Source organism: Mirounga leonina, unplaced genomic scaffold (genome assembly GCF_011800145.1).
Source record: "Mirounga leonina isolate KUSES-001 unplaced genomic scaffold, KU_Mleo_1.0 Mir_174, whole genome shotgun sequence".
NCBI lineage: Eukaryota > Metazoa > Chordata > Mammalia > Carnivora > Phocidae > Mirounga > Mirounga leonina.
Window position 1 is genome coordinate 20,288,917 of NW_023270451.1, and position 20,762 is coordinate 20,309,678.

At 40.7% G+C, this 20,762-nt stretch overlaps 2 protein-coding genes across 6 annotated transcripts in view; one reads left to right on the forward strand and one right to left on the reverse strand.

Moving 5' to 3' along the window:
* PEX1 (peroxisomal biogenesis factor 1) overlaps positions 1–20,762 on the reverse strand; it is a 72,968-nt gene that overhangs the window by 30,426 nt on the left and 21,780 nt on the right. For 3 of the 5 annotated variants that reach the window (XM_035020553.1, XM_035020551.1, XM_035020554.1), the window contains exons 6-10: positions 6,547–6,690; positions 3,486–3,569; positions 2,955–3,069; positions 2,153–2,859; positions 706–825 (exon numbers count right to left, since the gene is read on the reverse strand). In XM_035020553.1, coding sequence (XP_034876444.1) covers positions 706–825; positions 2,153–2,859; positions 2,955–3,069; positions 3,486–3,569; positions 6,547–6,690 — 1,170 coding nt within the window. Of the gene's footprint in view, positions 1–705; positions 826–2,152; positions 2,860–2,954; positions 3,070–3,485; positions 3,570–6,546; positions 6,691–11,353; positions 11,547–20,762 lie in introns of those variants that run through there. The other 2 variants (XM_035020555.1, XM_035020552.1) reach the window with 2 other exon arrangements.
* Positions 11,812–19,952, forward strand: RBM48 (RNA binding motif protein 48). The gene is made up of 5 exons (XM_035020556.1): positions 11,812–11,940; positions 12,924–13,114; positions 14,762–14,907; positions 16,388–16,956; positions 19,639–19,952. The coding sequence occupies exons 1-5, from the start codon at positions 11,830–11,832 to the stop codon at positions 19,723–19,725; spliced, it is 1,104 nt and encodes a 367-aa protein (XP_034876447.1). The 5' UTR covers positions 11,812–11,829; the 3' UTR covers positions 19,726–19,952.

Below are 20,762 nucleotides of genomic sequence, written 5' to 3' on the forward strand. Positions count from 1 at the left end.
TCTATCTATCTATCTATCTATCTATCTATCTATCTATCTATCTATCTCTCAATTCAACTCCTAGGTATACACCCAAAAGAACTCAAAGCAGGGACTCAACAGATACTTGTATACTAACGTCCATAGCAGCATCACTCACAATAGCCAAAAAGGTGGAAACAATCCAAAGGTCCATCAACAGATGAATGGACAAACAAAATGTGGTATATGCATAAAATGGAATATTATTTCGCCATAAATAGGAATGAATACATTCTACAACCTGGACGAGCCTTAAAAACATGTTAAGTGAAATAAATCAGATGCATGGGACAAATATTATTGGATTCCACTTATATGAAATAACTAGAATATGCAAATTCATAGAGAGAATATAGATTACAGGTTACCAAGAGCTGGGAGAGCAGGGGATGGTGCATTATGGCTGAATGGGCACAGAGTTTCTGTTCGGGGGCTGGGAAAGTTTTGGAAACTGAGGGTGGCGATGATTGCACATAATGAATGTAATTAATGCTGCTGAATTGTACACTTAAAAATGGTTAAAATAGCATTCTGTTAGATATATTTTCCCACAACAAAATAAAACAAAGACTTCTTTGCCCTTCTAGCAAAAAGGAATACAACATTCCTGTTACTTGGCCAAAGCAGCTAGAAATTTTACATGACATGTAAAACAACTGTGATAGAACATAAATTTGAACTCACTAAGTTTTCTCTAGGTTGTAATTTTAGAGATCTTGGAATTTTAGGGGTAATTTCCACTGGAGTTATTCTGACTACTGCATGCATTTCTATATTTAGTCTCTTTCTCAGGTCATCTGGAATCTGAAATTTAAAAATAGATATATAAATATGTGAAAACTTGATTTAAAAATATCCCACAGCATACATAGTTATTAACTTCTATGAATTCAGGTAAATTGATGGAAGTTATCAAGATTCATAAGAGTAACCAGATGGGTATTCAGGCACTGTTTTATCACAAGCATTTCCATTTTTCCCCTTCGTTTCTTTATTTCCACACCCTCTTCGGAATGAGATCCATCAATCTGGATCTCTCAAGTCAAGCCTGCTTGAGGACTGCCACTCCTCGGTGCCCATAGCCACCAACCTTTCAAGTGGGGCGGGAAATGTGGACACCTCGCTGCCATCTTATATGGTCCCTAGGCCTCCACCTGGCACTTCTTCACCCTGTCCTCACCATGTGTTTTCAAGGAAAAAAATGGGATTGCCACCAAACGGCAGAACCATTAATAGAAAAGAGAAGTCCTAACCAGTTCAGTGTTAGACATTTTTATTTTGAAGATGCAGCAGGATCTCCTAAACTAAGAGTTTAGAGCTAACGGAAAATAATGAGCTGACGGTCTGGAATTTTAGCAAACGATGTAGGCCAAAGAGATGAAAACTTTGTCAGTTGCCAACACAGAGGTCAGAAGTGAAACTGGCAATAAAAGAAATCTACAAAGGAGATCCCCTTCCTCTATTTTTCTTCCTTGTCCTAGTAATTTCCTCCCTTTATCACCATAAAGTCTCGCTTCACAATGGCTCAAATTAAGTTCAAATAAAAGGGGCTGGTGACTCGGTCCACATAAACTAAGCATTACTATCTGAGACCAGAATGAGAAGGTGGACACTGGTCGCTCTCCTCCCCTCCACAGTACAAAGAGCGGATTCCAGCAGGGTAAGCAGCTTCTGGGTACACCTCTCACGCTATGGGTCTCTCCCTACCTCGGTACTGCCCTCAAGTCACAGCAAGTCCTTCCTTGGCTTTCAGGAACTGGGGAACAAACCTTCTGCAGGCATTAAAGATGTGAAGCTTTGTAAGGCACCCCATGCTAAGCGTGAACTTGACAGTCAGCCTGCCTGGGTGTGAATCCTAGTTGTACTTACTGTGTGACTCAGGCAAGTAATTTTGACCTCTTTGGGCCTGTATCTTACAGCTGTCCGAGTTTCCTTAACCAGAAAATACGCAATCTTCACCCAAACAAGGACTTTACCTGCAATCATAAATGTGTCCCTGCAGGGACTTTAGACACTCTTTCTTACTGTACTGATTTTCAAATTGTATATAAAATATTATTCTAATACATAATCTGAAGAATTTCAAGCAACATGAAATTGCTTTCTCCCTAATAATACATTTTATACTAACCCAGACTTTCCCAAGATGAAGAGCTTCTACAGTTTTGGTGTATTTGATGGCATTCTTCAATTCCTCAAGTCCATTCCAGACTACCTGTAGCACACAGGCCTTAGCTGCTTCCGAGCTGATCGGGTTTTGATCTAGTGGTTCTAAGATCTGCTTCTCTTTTTCAGGTGACAGGACATTTTGTTTTGTTTTACGTTGCTTTGGAGAAAATAGCTTAATTAGCTTCCCGTAGGTCACAGTAAAGCTGGGCTCCACATCAAAATATTCCTGGTCCCATGGAAATACATGAACGGCACAGTGTCTGTGAAACTCCGAAGTTGCTCTTGTGTTACACATACTGGGAGGCTGCGATTTGCACACTCTGAAAATATTGTCTAGGGGAACAACTTTGGACTGCATAGTTTTGAATGCATTCATTTCAGTTAAACCCCAGGATAGCTCCGATTTCTTCTCAGACCCAAAAGAAAAAATGCTTCCTATCACAGTCCATAAGCTTGGCATGGATGGTGAGCCAGTGGTCACCCCTGAGTCTGTCTTATTAGACCCAGTGCCTGTTAATCCTTTTTGGTCTCCTCCGGAATTATGAAATTTCCCATGTGCATTATCTGCTTCTGAAAATGTATTCTCCTTGGCTTGGCGGGTCTTCGGCTGAATAAGGAGTTTAGTGTCCGTTTCCAGCCTTCCATAAGCAGCTGCTGGTGTTAGTGCAACTGTGTGGGGGAAGCAAGCCATCAGTACACATTCACCTCTGCCAAGGGCTCAATGCTACAGTGTAGAACACAATGGAAAGTCCAACAGCACCTACCAGTTTGGATAAATATGTAAGTTTGCTGATCAACCCAGACAGGAAAAACGGCTTTTGGAAAAACTATTCGAATTTGATCCAGAAGATGCTGTTCAAGGGAAGCAGCATGCAGCTCCTACAACCAACCAACAAAAAGATCTATTCACTTTACCTTTTGTCATTCCACGTCTAGGAAGGAAATCACAATTCATTCTTCTAACTTGAACCAACTCAGAATACATAATGTAGCTCAGAAAAGAGAAATCTAAAGACACTGATACTTTGGCTTCCAGTTATGGAATGATTAAGTCACAGGGATAGAAGGCACAGCATAGGAAACATAGTCAGTGGTATCATAATGGCACTGTCTGGTGACAAATGGCAACTATACTTGTTGTGAGCACAGCAAGACGTACAGAGACACTGAATCACTATGTCGTACACCTGAAACTTCAGTGACATTGTGTGTCAACTATACTTCAATATAAACAAACAACTATGCTGAAGTAGTTTAACGTTAAACTGGGCTGGTTCTCATTGTATTTTCTTTACCAGTATCTCCCAGTCATCTGCTGAGAGGGGTTCCACCTCGACTTGCTGACAAGACACCACATGGGAACACAGCTTGAGAAACACCTGGAAAAAATGGAAAATGTAAAACTACTTTTAAAAGACTTTTTGTATCCCTAGGAAATGAGAAGTTCTCTTTAGGTAAGTAAGTGTGAGCGAGTGAATGAGTGCGCATGTGTGCCTCTATGTATTGTATAGATCTCCACTGGACAAATATTTATTAAGCACTTATTCTTAGGTAGGCCTTGATACACTCAACATTTTAGGAAAAAACTGTCTCATGACTAATTATAGAAAAAAGGAAAATATATCCTAGCACAACATATTTTTTTTAAATTTTTTTTTTTTAAAGATTTTATTTATTTGCGAGAGAGAGAATGAGAGACAGAGAGCATGAGAGGGAGGAGGGTCAGAGGGAAAAGCAGACTCCCCGCCGAGCAGGGAGCCCGATGTGGGACTCGATCCCGGGACTCCAGGATCATGACCTGAGCCGAAGGCAGTCGCTTAACCAACTGAGCCACCCAGGCGCCCTAGCACAACATATTTTTTAAAAAATAAAGATAAGGGGCGCCTGGGTGGCTCAGTCTGTTAAGCGTCTGCCTTCAGCTCGTGATCCCAGGGTCCGGGGATCGAGCCCATGTTGGGCTCTCTGCTCGGCAGGGAGCCTGCTTCTCTTCCTCCCTTTGCAGCTCCCCCGGCTAGTTCCCTCTTTCTGTCAAATAAATAAATAAAATCTTTGAAAAAAAAAATGTTAAGAAGAAACAATAATGACATCAAGTCATGGCTTGATCTAATATATATACACTATTATTTATAAAAGTTTTTTTTTTTTTTAAAGATTTTATTTAGTTATTTGACAGAGAGAGAGAGATAGTGAGAGCTGGAACACAAGCAGGGGGAGTGGGAGAGGGAGAAGCAGGCTTCCCGCGGAGCAGGGAGCCCGATGTGGGGCTCGATCCCAGGACCCTGGGACCATGACCTGAACCGAAGGCAGACGCTTAACAACTGAGCCACCCAGGCGCCCCTTATTTATAAAAGTTTTATGACTTAGTTTTATAACTAACCTCAAACCATGGTGCTTCTAGAAAAGTAAAAAAAAAAAAAAGCAGAGACAGAGATCAGAGCCAATTACTTACAAGTATAAACATTCACAGCTAGAAGTAAAGTAAAACAAATGTGTCCTCATTCCAGTCTATGGATATATACGAAATGCTAGTGTATCTCAAGAAGCTGGAATCCACCACCTTACTTTCTTTCCCCCCTTCTATAGGCATTTCTGGAGATTGAGGAGTAAAATCCAAAACCACCAAGTGTTACAGGCTCCAGTGAACCAGCCCTTCCTTCTCTGCTTTTGTGGATTGGAGCCAAATTTCCCCAAATGCCTCACCATCAGTGAATCTCCCTTCAGCATCTCCCATATGCCCTATTTGAAAAAAGTGATTCTGGGGGTGCCTGGGTGGCTCAGTCGTTAAGCGTCTGCCTTCGGCTCAGGTCACGATCCAAGGGTCCTGGGATCGAGCCCCACACTGGGCTCCCATCTCAGCGGGGAGCCTGCTTCTCCCTCTCCCTCTGCCTGCTGCTCCCCCTGCTTGTACTCTCTCTCTCTCTCTCTGTCAAATGAAAAATTAAATATCTTTAAAAAAGAAAAGAGTGATTCTGGGAAAGTACAAAGCAGCTCCTGCCCACCAAGAAGCTATAATCCTGGGTAAGCCAGTCCACTTTGTTCCTATTCTTTGGGAGATAGTGCCTTAGGCACAATACACAGAGGATCCGCAGAAAATCCGGTAAAAGCTCACTCTGAAGCAAAGAGGCATTAAAAACACACAAGACTGTTCGGAGGCTGATGAAGACATCAAGGTTGGGAACAGGAAGCTGGTGTTTCCCACGGGGAAGGACCACATACTTGAAGCGAGCAGAACTTTAACTTGTTATGCAATCCTGGGCAAACTGTTCTATTTCCCTAGGTTTGTAGAGCAAGGCACCTAAATTAGTGATACCTAGGGTCGCTGTGGTGCTAAAGTTTTAAGATTCTACCAAAGATTTAGGGTGAGCAAAGGACTAATAGTAGGCCTATGGATTTGTCATTAGTGGCCTATTCTCATTATCAAAAATGTGCAAAATCAGTCTGTGTTCAAAACAAGTTAAAAAGATGTGATGTTCTTGGATACTGTTGTGGGAAACTGGAAATAGAATGCAATTTAGCCCCATTTATCAAAATTTTAAATATGCAGCCCCCTAGACTCTGCAATCCAATTTGTAGTATTTTATTCCATATATATATATATATATATATATATATATGTATATGTATATATATACACAAAGATGTTCAATGCATATTGTTTGTAATACATGGAAAGGTATCTCTGATATATTTTGTGGGGGGAGAAAACTGCAGAAAATGTGTATGTTCCCATTCTTTAAATCCTAAAGGTGTACTGAGATCCCAACATACAGTACATACTCATTCTAAGGCTGGGGTTAAAGAAAGAGAAAAACATTTTTTTACTCTCACTTGTAAAATATTTGTAATGAATGTGTATTACTTCTGTAGTTTAACATACTTAGAAGGGAATAAATTGGTGAATACAATAAAATGAAAACACAGACATAAGTCCTTTAGCTTTGGGGTTTACAACCTAAGCATATTAAATTCATAGCCAAGACAAAAATAGAAAAATAACAACTCTTTTGTTGGACAGTTTCAAGTACGACCCTGGAAGGTTAGAAGATTTGCCAGAAACAAATGAAGTTCAATAACAGTAAGTAAAACTCAATAATTCATAAAGCAAAAATAATTACATACAAAATTAGAGAACCTGGAAAGTGAGTAAAATAGAACTCAAATTCAAGTAGGGAGCAGACCACAAGATAATGACTTAACAACAGTATATAGTTAACTTGAATATCCTGGACTGGTTACAGTAGCACACAAATTAGGTGTCATCTCACCTCCTTAAAAAAATTAATCTGAACATTTTCTTCCCATTGCTATATTATGTGACATTAGGAGAAAGTCATAGTCATCACATTTTGTACTTACCTGGTCCCCATTTGAGAGTCCAAGTTTCTGACCAACTTGTCTGTTAATTTCAGCCACATTTTCGCCTTGATCACTAAAATGCCTACCTTCCACCCAACTCAAGAATGCAGGCTGGTGACCCCAGGTCACTTCTATAGCTTGATTCTGTTTATTCAAGAAATAAGAAAGGGGGTAGGGAGAAGAAATAAGAAAGGAGGGGTGAGAGTTTTTATACGCTTTTCTGGATTCACATAAAAGATAAACTATTATTGCAACCCACACATAAAAAAAGAGTTCTACAGATGGATGGTAGCTCTCTGTTAGAGCATTTAAAAAGCTATAAACAGGACACCTGGGTGGCTCAGATGGTTAAGCATCTGCCTTCGGCTCAGGTCATGATCCCGGGGTCCTGGGATTGAGTCCTGCGTCGGGCTCCCTGCTCTTTGGGAGCCTGCTTCTCCCTCTGCCTCTCTCTCTCTCTCATGAATAAATAAATAAAATCTTAAAAAAAAAAAACCCTATAAACATTTCTAATAACCAAAGCTGGTGATGCTATGGGTGAAACCAATACCTTGTTTTCTTATTATTTTTTAAAGATTTTATTTATTTATTTGACAAAGAGAAACACAGTGAGAGAGGGAACACAAGCAGGGGGAGTGGGAGAGGGAGAAGCAGGCTTCCTGCCTAGCAGGGAGCCCGACGTGGGGCTCATGTGGGGCTCGATCCCAGGGATCATGACCTGAGCCGGAAGACGCTTAACAACTGAGCCACCCAGGCGCCCCTCCCTTGTTTTCTTATGATGCAAATTCATTCAACCACTCCAAAATTCAAAATGGCAATAGGTAGCCAATGAATTTACCTAAACTCTGAGCCATGTATATATATATACACACACACACATACTTATTCTGAATTAATGATTCGAAGAAGAAAACCACACCAGAACGTATCTCTGCAGTATTTTCTATAACAGTGAAAACTTAGGACTGTCTTAAATGTCTATTAACAGGAAAATTATTAAATGAGCTACAAATTTACTATTTTAGTAAAGCATGAGTCAGTAAGTAGAAATATATGATCATTAAAAATGTAACAGTATTTGTTTATTAGAAGAGAATAAATGTACATGGTAAAAGCACAAAAATTACAAAAAATAAAAGAAGCTAGGTTCCTGTTCCCACAGGTAATTACTGTTAATAGTTTCTTTTTTTTTCTTTTTTTCTTTTTAAAGATTTTATTTATTTATTTGACAGAGAGAGACAGCGAGAGAGGGAACACAAGCAGGGGGAGTGGGAGAGGGAGAAGCAGGCTCCCCGCAGAGCAGGGAGCCCGATGTGGGGCTAGATCCCAGGACCCTGGGATCATGACCTGAGCTGAAGGCAGTCGCTTAACCAACTGAGCCACCCAGGCGCCCTGTTAATAGTTTCTTATGTACATTTCCAGAAATTTTATATTACACAGCTTCTTAAATAATTCTGAAAGTTTTACAACTATGGAATTATAAGTACAAAAATCAAAATATAAAAGGCATTCCCATTAAGATCAATTATATGAAATAAGTTTGTGACTAAGGACTTAGAAAACAATGTTTTCTATGATTAAAGAATTACAAACTCATTACCGAAACCTTAAAAAATATATAAACTTGGAAGAAAAAAGGAATTACTGATACTCCCTCCACAACAAGACAACCACATGAACAATTTTGTCTAGCTAATCCTGTTTTCTATGCAAAATCTTTTAAATAGTTGTATATTATAGTCATGATTTAGTATCCTTTTCCCCACTTAGCATTGTATCCTAAGCTCTTGCGCACACATATCATTTTTTTAGTAAAAAGTAAGGACTTCATTAATAGCCATCAAAACTTACCCATCTCAGGGAGTTTTAGTATTTTGAAAGTCATTTACTTATATCAAAATAAATTCATTCATTTACATCAAACTTTACTACCTCAAAACTGATCATATAGGCCGCTGTTTCTTTAAATAGGAAAAATTTCAAAGGATGTTGGAGCCACTTCTGATGCAATATAACGTACTTTAAATTAGCCATGTTATTAAAATGTTATTAAAACTTTGTATAGAAGAAAGTCATCATGTACCACTTGTGTAATTTTTCCCACAATTCACAGGATAGTCCAACCGCTCAGGGTAACAAAACCCTTCCATCACGCACAGTGTGATAAAGTATACAGAGCCCTGGATTTGGAGTCAAATTCCAAATTCACTTGTCAGCTGTGTGTGAGCTGAGGTTACAAGGGTGAAGATGACCAACCGGCCATGTGCTTTCACACTCTTTCATCAGACTCTGTGGCATATAATTTCATGAGAAGAAACTTTCAAAACCAGAGATGTTAAGTAAGGAAATACAAAATATGCCCTGAAATATCAAAGAGGAGGGTTCCACCAACTCACTGGAAAAGGGGAAAATCAACTTTATTAAATAGGAAAAATACTTCAGCTATTCATTTGGTCAAAACGTAGTAACCAGCTCCATAGTCATAATATATGTTCAGTTGGATTTAGTAAACTTTGCAGACTAATATGAGTCCATTTTCATATAAAACCTTTCCCACCTGAACCACAGAACCTCAGATAAAGAGAAGAAACCAACAGACTGAAGAGAAAGGAGCCTGGGCTTCTCAGGAGGTCAATCAACAAAGACTGACCACCTGCTTCTGCCTATACCTGTGGTACTGGTATCACCTGGAGGGAACTTTCAGGTGGAATCACAGGTGGTCAGGCCTTAGGACCGGCCAGATCTGAGGCCTGGCTTCTCCCCTGCTAACACAAAAAGAAATGACAAGTCTGCACCTGGCCATTTCTGGAGGGCGATTTAGGTTTATCTGTCTGCATTCAGTGTGGATGTGAATCCTTTCCCCCATTTCAGCAATCACAGCAAGCACTGAGCCCAGCATACAGACAAAATAACTGAATTAAAGCAACGGCTCTCAACTAGGGGCGATTTTTGTTCCCCAGGACACATCTGGCAACGTGTGGAGCCACATGGAGACGTGGTTTTTTTTGCTATCACTACTGAAAAGGAGTTGTGTTACTGGCATCTAGTGGACAAAGATCAGAGATCCTGTTAAGTATCTTACAATACCCACCACAGTCCCCCACAACAAAAAATTATCCAGCCTAAAGTGCCAAGGTTAAAAAATCCTGAGTTAAAGCATCTACTGGGTATCCAGTCCTGAAATAAGGACTTGGATAAGCAAAAGACGATACTTGAAACACAGAGTACAAGTGAGATGTGTCACATAAACACAACAGTCAAGTTTTGAAAAGGAGACAAATGTGAACAACCCAGAATTTGAAAGCTAGGCAGAGGAGGTAAGATTATGCTCAGCTTTTGAAGGCATGAAATGAAGAAAAACGTTTTGGGGAGAAAGAATAGCATGAGTAAGAGTACAGAAGTAGGAAGGAGCTGGGTTATGAAAGAACAGTGAGAAGACCAGTCTGGATGCTGCAGAGTAAGAGACAAGAGGACAAATTACCTGGAAATGGTACCCACCTAGGAGGGCTAGTTTCCTAACATGTGAAAGTACAGAAATGATCTAGAAACCGCAGGTCCCTTTCGCCATCAACATTCTATGATTCTGTAACAGTAGGTCCCAATTCTTGTGCATCCAAGTAGCCCAAAGATATTTTTTAAATTACAGATGCCTGAAGCTCACTCCCCAAGATTCTGATTCAATAAGTCTGAGGAAGGACCAGAACATTCGTATTTTGAAAAGCTTAAAGGTAAATCTGACACAGGCCAGGAAACTATTCTTCTGACCCTCTTCCCATTACAGCATTATAGGTATTATGTACTCCATGCTTCAGCCCAAATAAAACAATTCAACACATTAACTCCCAACTCATGACTTCCTGCTTTAATAATTACCTATGCCCTCTAAACCAATAATGCTAGGGGAAAAATAATCTAGAAAAATAGTTCCAGAAAAGTGAAGTGGAAAGGTGGGATACTTAAAATTAATGTAAACTCTTAAATACGCACTCCTGCATGATTAGCCAGTGGTGGGTACCATGCATCCAGGATTTCAAATATTCTATCCCTTTGCCCGCATAAGCATACTCAAGCTCAGAGACTATGTGCTTCTATTTCTAGTTATGAAAGCGCAGATGCTGTATCTCTTTTAATAATTAATTAGAAGGGTAACGGCAGGGGTTCAAGTATCCTACCTATGTACTTCCAAATATGCGTAATTCTGCGCATTTCTGGTACACCTCGGAACTGTTCCAAGCATCAGCGACACAGGGAAGAACCTTATTTTATTAACCTACCCCGCTCGGGGGAGACGGTGCTCAGTCCCTGTTAACGAACCCTGTTAACCTACTGGGACTCTGCAAACCAAATCTGCCCCTCCCTCTGGAGGCCGGGACGGCAGCCGTGCAAGCACCTGGAAATCACTAGCAAGAAAAACATTTTTTTTTTTTAATTTAAAAAAAAAATTAGCGAATTTCCAGGAGCTTTTCCAAACTGGAGAAATATTTCTGAATGCAGACGTAGAGTATTAGGATGCTTGAAAGCCCAGTCTCACCGAGTGAAAACACCTGAAAACAGGGCAAGTTAAAGGCCCAAGGCTGCACTAAGCGTGGTGTGGGCTGCAGAGCCTGCCCCGCCGGCCTTGCCCTCGAGCGGCCCTCAGTCTGGCCTCTGAACGGCTCGGTGGCGACGAAAGGCAGCCCGTGCCACGCCTCCCAGAGACGTGAGGGCCGCCGCGTCCCTAAAAAGTCTTGGCCCCGTCCGACCCCAGGCTGCCAACCAGGTGTCCCGAGTCTGGGCTGGGAGCTCCCGTCCAGGGCCGGTGCGTTACCTGCAGCAGGTGCAGCTGGGCCACGAGGCGCCGCGGCAAGTGGAGGAAGCAGTCGCGAGCGTTGGTGAAGACCACAGTTACCGCTACCCCACCACTCTCCGCACCCGCTAGGCGATCGCTGCCCCACATTGCGGACGAGCGAGGAGCAGCCCCCAGCCGTCCACTCAAGCGGACGGGGGCCACTGGGCAGACCGAGGGCGTCGGAGCCAGAGAAGATCGATCGGCCCCGCCCCCTCGCCGCGCGCGCCCGGACGAGGAGGGGCGAGCAAGCTGCTCCAGCTCTCCGAGGTCTCTCCGCCAGGCCGCTGGAGGGCGGCACCTCGTTCACCGAAGACTCACTCACAGGAAACGATGCCCGACGCTGTCGATTCTCCAGCCAATCCCGGCACGCCTTGACCCATCTTCCTCTCTTATTGGGTGAACAGGAACGCGGCGAGCCGGATGTTGTCATTTTTGCAAGGGCCAAAATAGGCAAGATGGCGTCGAGCGGCGGGGAGCTTGGAGGCGTATTTGACCACCACGTCCAGAGGGCTGTATGCGACACGCGGGCCAAGTATCGGGAGGGGCGGCGGCCTCGTGCTGTCAAGGTAAAGTGATTTTGGTTTCATTCGCTATTCCTGATAGCTTTTTCTTAGCTCTAGCTCCACATGTCCAGTTTATGTAAATAGAGGCTTGAAGGGCTGCGGTCCTGTCCATCAGTCATTGGAGATGGGTATGAGAAACCGGTACTCAGTGACCAAAGATTCTCACGAACCCTTTGGTCAACTGCTATAACGTCAGCTCCGGAAGGACAGGGCTTTGTTTTAGTCATTGTATCTTCCGTGTTTACAGTAGTGCTTGGCGCATGGTAAGCACTCAGTGAATCTTTGTTCTCTCTCTCTAGTAACTTCTTCTGAGCCAACTTCTGCAAAATATGTCGACTGAAGATAGTCTGTGTTTTAATTAGAGGCCCTCACACGGAGGGGTGAATTTATTCTTTATTTTTTCTGCAGACCGGCTGAACGGAATGTTTCTTCTTTTCAGAGCTTTTAAGTTTTTAATTTTAATTCCAGTATAGTTAACATACAGTGTTATATTAGTTTCAGGTACAGTGTAATGATTCAGCAATTCTGTACATTACTTAGTGCTCAGCATAAGTGTAGTCTCTAATCCCCAGAGCTTTTTTTTTTTAATAGAAGATATGTCTTACAATTATCATATGGTTTCACTTATTTGTGGAACATAAGGAATAGCATGGAGGACATTAGGAGAAGGAAGGGAAAAACGAAGGGGGTGAAATCAGAGGGCAAGACGAACCGTGAGAGACTATGGACTCCGGAAACAAACTGAGGGTTTTAGAGGGGAGGGAGGTGGGGCGATTGGTTAGCCCGGTGATGGGTATTAAGGAGGGCACGTATTACATGGAGCACTGGGTGTTATATGCAAACAATGAATCATGGAACACTACATCAAAAACTAATGATGTAATATATGGTGACTAACATAACATAATAAAAAATTATTTAAAAAAAGAAGATATGTCTTAGGTTTATTCGGAAAATACCTTTTTATGTGTTTGCATTTCTTTTAGGTATATACAATCAATTTGGAATCTCGGTACTTGTTAATACAAGGAGTTCCTGCAGTGGGAGCAATGAAGGAATTAGTTGAGCGATTTGCTCTATATGGTGCAATTGAACAGTATAATCCTCTAGATGAATACCCAGCAGAAGACTTTACAGAAGTTTATCTTATTAAATTTATGAATTTACAAAGTGCAAGGTAATGTGCAAGTTAAGCATAAGTTTCATTTCCTCCATTCCCATTGCTATCACTTTGGTCCCAGTTGTCCCTCATTCATACCTGAATTACTCAGTAACCTAACATGGCCCTGTATTATTTTTATCTTACTCCAGTCTCAAATGTCATTCCCATGCTTAACAGCCTTTGGTCATGTATTGTGGTAGATTAAAAAATGGGTTTGAGGTAAGTTTTCGAACTCCACTGCTTACTAAAATCACGACTTTGGACAAGTTATTTAACCTCAATAAGCCTGTTTTTTCTATTCTATGAAATCTGTATGGTGAAAGAACCTATCTTGGGGGTTGTGTGGGGATGGTATGAGATAACCCATGTAAAGGGGCTAAATGTAGTGCTTCCTATGTTCAGAATGCAGTAAACGTTAGCTATTGAAGTTCTTAATGTTATGCACCTTTGTGAATTGACCTAACCTTTTCCAGCTTTCGGTATAACAAATTCTCTGCTTCAATAAGGCTGAACCATGAAACGCCTTATCTAGTTTTATGTTGACCCTATGCTTGTCACTAATCTGATCCAAGACCCATCCTTCTTTGGCTATTACCATTCATATTTTCTTTTTCTCTCTCTTTTTTAAGATTTTATTTTTAAGTAATCTCTACACCCAACGTGGGGCTCCAACTTACAACCCCGAAATCAGGAATTGCATGGCCTACCGACATAGCCAGCCAGGCGCCCCACCATTTATATTGTCTTTCTGTACTACAAATAGCACTTGCAGTCTCCCACTTGATTTTATGGGGTCATGTATTGTTCTCAGTTTGCTGTCATATGTAATCTCACTTTCCTTAACCAACTTGCCTGCCCCTCACGGGTCATATTTTCTAGAGCTTTTGCATCTCCCACAGCACGTAGTACAGTAGGCTGTGGAGTTCAGCATCTCAGTTTGAATCATAGCTCCACAAACTAGTGTGAGCATGTTATAAATCTCCCTAGGCCTCAGTGTCATCATATGGTTTTTATGAAATGTTAATTCACTTAGGGCACTACCTGGTGCGTGGTAAAATCTCAGTAAGTATTTTTATCATTATCCCTGGGCACAAAAGTACTTAAGTATTTATTGTAGTATAAGGCCTGGCCACTTATATATATTTAATAAGTATTTGTTGAATATCATCTTCTAACTTTCTCATTGATTAATTATGTATTCAGTATTTACTTAATTATTAAAGATTTTACGATTACAGTATTATTTTTATTAATTTTTATGTATGAATCCCATTGTGCCAAAAAGGCTAAATTGGGTATGAGCTAACTCTTAAGGGCCATTTAACACAGAGAGATCTCTATTTCATGACCACAGATTGTGTACCTCAGGTTAACTGCTGGCTCCTAAGCTAATTAAAGGGAGTCTGGTTATGTGTGGATGACTTAGCTCAAAACCTGTTCGCACTGTAGGGAGAGAGGATGAAAGGCGCAAAGAGTGCGCACCACATCAGTAGAGTCAGTTCCATCCACAGGTAGAACATCTTAACTGCCAAACAATAGGATGTAGGTACACATAGCAAAACCTGAACTTTGCTCTTTAGATCAATGCATTGTATACTAGTTCAGCTTTCATCCTAAGTAAATCAGGATTAATAAACCATGCTATCATGTATTTCTGTTTAGGACAGCCAAGAGAAAAATGGATGAACAGAGTTTCTTTGGTGGATTGCTTCATGTGTGCTATGCTCCAGAATTTGAAACAGTTGAAGAAACTAGAAAAAAATTACAGGAGAGAAAGGCTTATATAGCAAGAACTACTAAAAATAAAGGTATGGAAAGCCAGTTACTAAACACCTCCTATGTGTCAGGCACTCTGCTAGGTATATCATCATGGAGCTCCCAGTCTAGTGGGAAGAGAGGCAGATAAATGATCACAATATTCAGTAACTGTAAACTGCAGGATTCTGTGCAGCACTCTTAAGTAATCTGGGCTGGAAAGGGAGAGATGTTGGTTTGTGGAAGAGTTCCTACAGGATGAGAAAGGTGGCCACTGAGTTTTGAAGGATAAGTAGACATTACTCAGAAGGGGAGAGGAAGTGAGGGGAAGGTAGGCCAAGTGGCATGAATAAATGAGCATCATGTGTTTGAAAGAACATGAATAGTACAGGATAACCACAACACAAGGGCTACATGTGAGAAATAAGACTAGAAAAGAGGACAGGAACTGAATCATGAAGGGCCTTGTATCCCATGCTAAGGAATTAAGGCTTGACCTAAAGGCAGTGAGAAACAATTATGATTTATTTGCAGACTAGTTACCAGCTGCCAATCTAAAACTGCTAAATTTGGAAAAATTCTACTTTTTACCAGCAGCTGGCCACGTGCTGAGTTTCCCTAGACACAAATTCCAGGTGCCTGGAATAGGGTCATGGGATCTGGTACAAGGATTGTAGGAACAGAGCACTCAGAATTGGACTAAAATAATGTATGTGGTCTGAAATCTGAGTAATACTGGAGGCTCAGATTGTCAAACTTCTGCCCTTTAGTTGAAAGACAGAGTCAGTGTCCATATAGTTATTGACTATGATGATTTTATGACTGATTGGGGAAGGGTGTGTGGCAGAGGTGAAGAGAGAAATAAGGTGGGAAGACTTTTGGAAAACTTACCTGAAAATTTGGCAAGAGAGCTGTTGAGAGTCCCTCGTCATTAGTAGACATTGAACATTAACCTGTGGGATATGTGAATAGCTCCAGGAAAGCTTTTAGGTTGTGTAACAAATAAAATAACAAAATATGGGTCCAGCATATTTGCCGCCCTTAAAAACTAACAAACACAAACTAAGCAGTATGATATATTCATATAGTAGAATACTCCAAAGCTGTGAAAAAAAAAAAAAAAGCATTTAATGTAATGACCTAGAAAAAAGCCTCTAAGATCTACAGTTAAGTGGAAAACGCAAAGGCACAGAGAAATGGATATTATGGGAGAAAAAGAGGAGTAGGTGGGAGGAGGAAAAGTAAGACATACTGGGCAGATAAATAAGAAAGTTGGGATTACTTATGGAGGAGTGGAAACCAGGCATATGGGGAGCAAAGAAAGCGAAGCCTGACACTAATAAACCCTTTATCCTTTTTAGCTTTTAAGCACATGAAGGTATTGCTGGCTCAAGAAATAAATTTTTCAGGGTAGCATTTGTTAACATTTTAAAGTAATGTTTGTTCTTAAAATTACACATTTCTGAATGATGGAAACAATAAATGAACTATTTTTTTCCCCTCTTCTCTCACCTTTTAAATTGTAATATAAAGATCATTACATGACAAAGAAGAAACTGGTTACAGAGCTTAAAGACACAAAAGATTTTAGACAGGACTTCCATTCAGGGACATCTGGATTTTGTGCAACCATGCAGAACACTTCTACTGGCAACTCAGATCCTTGTCTTCCTTATTCTTGTGAATTGCCTTTATGTTATTTTTCCTCAAAATGTGCATGTTCATCAGGGGAGCATATGGACAGGGAATCAAACTTCTCTCGGGATGGTAGAAACTATGCTGAAACAGTGGAACATTGTATGTACAATGACTCTTCGCAGAAGATACAAATGAAACCTTTTAAAAATTCGTTGGCTTGCCCTGGTGCACAGAAGGCTGTTACTTCTTCAGAGGCAGTGGACAGATTTATGCCTAGGACAACACAGCTGCAGGAGCGGAAAAGAAGAAGAGAAGATGACCGTAAAATTGGAACTTTTCTGGAAACGAGCACGAGTAGTAATGAGGTTATGATTGGGCCTCTGTTACCAGACATACCTAAAGTGGACCTGCATGACGATTCGTTGAATACAACAGCGAATTTAATTCGGAATAAACTTCAAGAGGTAAGATCATTTTTAAAAAACTGTTTTAAAGGGGGCGCCTGGGTGGCTCAGTCGTTAAGCATCTGCCTTCGGCTCAGGTCATGATCCCAGGGTCCTGGGATCGAGCCCGGCGTCGGGCTCCCTGCTCAGCAGGAAGCCTGCTTCTCCCTCTCCCACTCCCCCTGCTTCTGTTCCCTCTCTTGCTGTGTCTCTCTCTGTCAAATAAATAAATAAAATCTTTAAAAAAAAAACAACAAACTGTTTTAAGGGTGCCTGAGTGGCTCAGTCGCTTAAGCATCTGCCTTCAGCTCAGGTCATGATCCCAGGGTCCTGGGATCGAGCCCCGCATCGGACTCCTTGCTCAGCGGGAGCCTGCTTCTCCCTCTCCCTGCCTATCTGTCTGCCTGCTTGTGATCTCTCTCTGTCAAATAAACAAAATCTTGAAAAACAAAAAAACAAAAACTGTTTTAAGAGACCGTTTGGTCATAGGGCGCCTGGGTGGCTCGGATGGTTGGGCGTCTGCCTTCGGCTCGGGTCATGGTCTCAGGGTCCTGGGATCGAGTCCCGCATCGGGCTCCCTGCTCCTTGGGAGCCTGCTTCTCCCTCTGCCTTTCTCTCTCACTCTGTCTCTCATGAATTAAAAAAAAAAAAAAAGGACTAACAGCTAAATGGAGATTTGTGGCAACTAAAGTATTGTCATTAATTTTCTTCATTTTCAGTTTTTTGATTTTTCTTTTAAAGATTTATTTATTTATTTATTTGACAGAGAGAGAGAGAGACAGCAAAAGAGGGAACATAAGCAGGGGGAGTGAGAGAGGGAGAAGCAGGCTTCCCGCTGAGCAGGGAGCCCGATGTGGGGCTCGATCCCAGGACCCTGGGATCATGACCTGAGCCAAAGGCAGACGCTGAACGACTGAGCCACCCAGGCGCCTCATTGATGTGTTTTTCTACAGTTCTCTGTTGAAGTAACTGAATCTAACAGAAATGTATGTGCTTTGATGTCATTAATCCTTGCTTTAAACAATGAACATAACATATTTTATATCATTCTAGATCTAAAATAAAAAGCAGTGGTTTTAGTCATTGAGGTCAGCCTGTGAGAATGGAGCCCAGGCCCTCCCTTTTTAAAGCTCTCCAGATGGTTCTATTATGAGCTAAAGTACAGAACTATTGTGTTGAAGGAAAATTATTACAACTTATTTCTCTCAAGTTCAAAGTTATTACAAATTACATCAAATTAAAATGCTTTTTGCTTCTTTGATAAAAATAGCCATAGAATAAGGTGAGATTTCTAAAGACTAGGCCCTAAGGTCTGCATTTCAAAATGTCAACTTCTTAAATAGATTACAGTTTCATTGTGCTACTTAAGTAGTAATTTCTTTACATGTTATTTATGTAATCATTTGCCATTTTCTAAGCACAAATGAAAGAAAGCTAACATTTGAATTAGCTTTTGAAAGATACCTTTTTATGGGGCAAGCCTTTTAGAAATCTAATTGAGGGAGAAAGACCATTCTCCTAAACTTTAACTCTGAGGTTCAGAAAGTGCTTTTCATGCAGTTGTATATGTATTTTACAGTGTGATGAAGGGAGTCTAAGGTGGCTTAATTTATGTGTTGTTTTGTTACCTGAAAATTATCTGATTAAGGGTGAGGGCTTATTTTATAATAATAAAAATCTGTGAACACAATTTCCATGCTTAAACCTCTTTAATTTTTTTAGTTTGTGCTGGCCCCCTTCCTTCCTTCAGATATAGTTGAACTGAGGCGTAGATTCAGATACATAGCTCTCTTAGCCAGAGCTGACTATATTTTCAAGAAAAAAGTTGTTAGGGGACGTCTAGATGGCTCAGTTGGTTAGCGTCTGCCTTCAGCTCAGGTCCCAGGGTCCTGGAATCGAGTCCCGCATGGGGCTCCATGCTCCATGGGGAGCCTGCTTTTCCCTCTGCCTGCGCGCTTGCCACTCTCACACTTGCTCTTTCTCTCCCTGACAAATAAATAAAAAAACCTCAAGGGAAAAGAAAAAAGTTGTTAGGTCCAAATCCTAGATAAGGAAACAGTAGAACAACAAAATTGAGAAAAACTAACTACAACTTACTACAGTTTCTAATAATTGTGCATCTAAATGAAGACTGTCATACTCTGCTTTAACTCATTGTCCACTCTTTTTCTGATGGTGTGTTTGGTTTCCCTTCCCTAGGAAATTGAGTATTATACCATTTTCTGCTTATTTCTCCAAATTTCTCATCTCCCCCCAAGGCTCCATGTCTCTTAAATACATCAGATGTTATTAGTGTTTTGAGTTATGCAGAATCAGGATGTCTATCCGTATCCATCAGATAGCAAGTGACTTCAGATATATAAAGGATTGTTAACGTAGAGTATGTATTTACATTTCTCTCTTCCAATTTTTTTTCTTCTAAATGGCTTTAGAAATTTTACTCTCATCAGTTTGGACAGAAAACTGTGCCTAGATCGTAGGCTGTACCCTGAAATTGGGCTCACTCTGCCTCAAACGTGAGGGCAAGAATTGGACTACTAGATGTATATCCTACCTCTTCTTTTTATTTATTTATTTTTTATTATTATTTTTATTTTTTTATTTATTTTTTATTAGTTATATCCTACCTCTTCTAATAGTTTAGTTTACTTATTCTTGTACTATAAAAGCTAATTTTGGTGGTTCTCTTTTTTTTAAAACTAGGTCATTTCATCTGTGCCAAAACCTCCAGAAGACAAGCTGGAAGATGTGCATACAAGTCGTCCATTAAAGCAAAGAAGAAGAATATAGACTGTCAGCAGCAAATTCTGTTTTTTACAGCACTCTTTATTTTTTATTTTTAGCCTATCATTTTAATTGTTGAAGAGATTCTACTGCTGGTATTTTTTAATGCACTCCTCTTTGTAATATCATTCAAGCTACTTACCTAATAAAATTTCATTTTTTAAAATTAGTTTATCATGGACAAAATACATGCCAGCCAAATCTGTTCCTTAAAAAAAGAAAACTAAACTTTTCCAGGAGCTCTACTCAGTGACTTTGGTTACATCTTTTTGGCTAGAAGTGGGCTCATGGCCGTTGCTAAACTGGGGAGGTCTGGCATTGTGAATGTTTACGTTTCCAACTTCTTTGGATGAGGAAGCAAGAGAAAAGAGGGTTGTGAAAGGCTTATTCACAGTATTTGCCACAAGAACCAAGCTTGTTGGCTAACTTAAAAAATAAAATTAGGGGCGCCTGGGTGGCTCAGTCGTTAAGCATCTGCCTTTGGCTCAGGTCATGGTCCCGGGATCCTGGGATCGAGCCCCGCATCGGGCTCCCTGCTAAGTGGGAAGCCTGCTTCTCCCTCTGCCTGTTGCTACCCCTGCTTGTGTTCCCTCTCTCACTGTGTCTCTTATCAATCTGTCAAATAAATAAAATCTTTAAAAAAAAATTAGTTTATCATTACTTATTACAGGTGTTATTTTGATCATACTTAATATTACAGAAACTGGGGATGCCTGGGCAGCTCAGTCGGTTAGGCGTCTGCCTTCAGCTCAGGTCATGATCCCAGGGTCCTGGGATCAAGTCCCGCATCAGGCTCCCTGCTTCTCCTACCTGCCGCTGCCCCCTGCTTGTGCTTTCTCTCTCTCTCTGACAAATAATAAAATCTTAAAAAATAGAAGTTACAGAAACTGTTCTTTTAATATTACTTGCCACATTGTAGTAGTTATATGTAAATGAACTGAAGCAAAGATAAAAACTTTACAATGCAAATGAAGATAGGCAGTCAGGATCTGTTTCTGATTTTAATTTAAGTATTGAGTGATTCACATTCAAAAACTAGAAGT

What these genes read in the sequence shown, in the direction of transcription:
- RBM48 (XM_035020556.1), top strand. Translation starts at nt 11,830, where the DNA reads ATGGCGTCGAGCGGCGGGGAGCTTGGAGGCGTATTTGACCACCACGTC. An exon ending in ATGAATTTACAAAGTGCAAG is followed by an intron (nt 13,115 to 14,761) that starts GTAATGTGCAAG and finishes ATTTCTGTTTAG; the next exon opens with GACAGCCAAGAGAAAAATGG. An exon ending in TTCGGAATAAACTTCAAGAG is followed by an intron (nt 16,957 to 19,638) that starts GTAAGATCATTT and finishes TTTTAAAACTAG; the next exon opens with GTCATTTCATCTGTGCCAAA.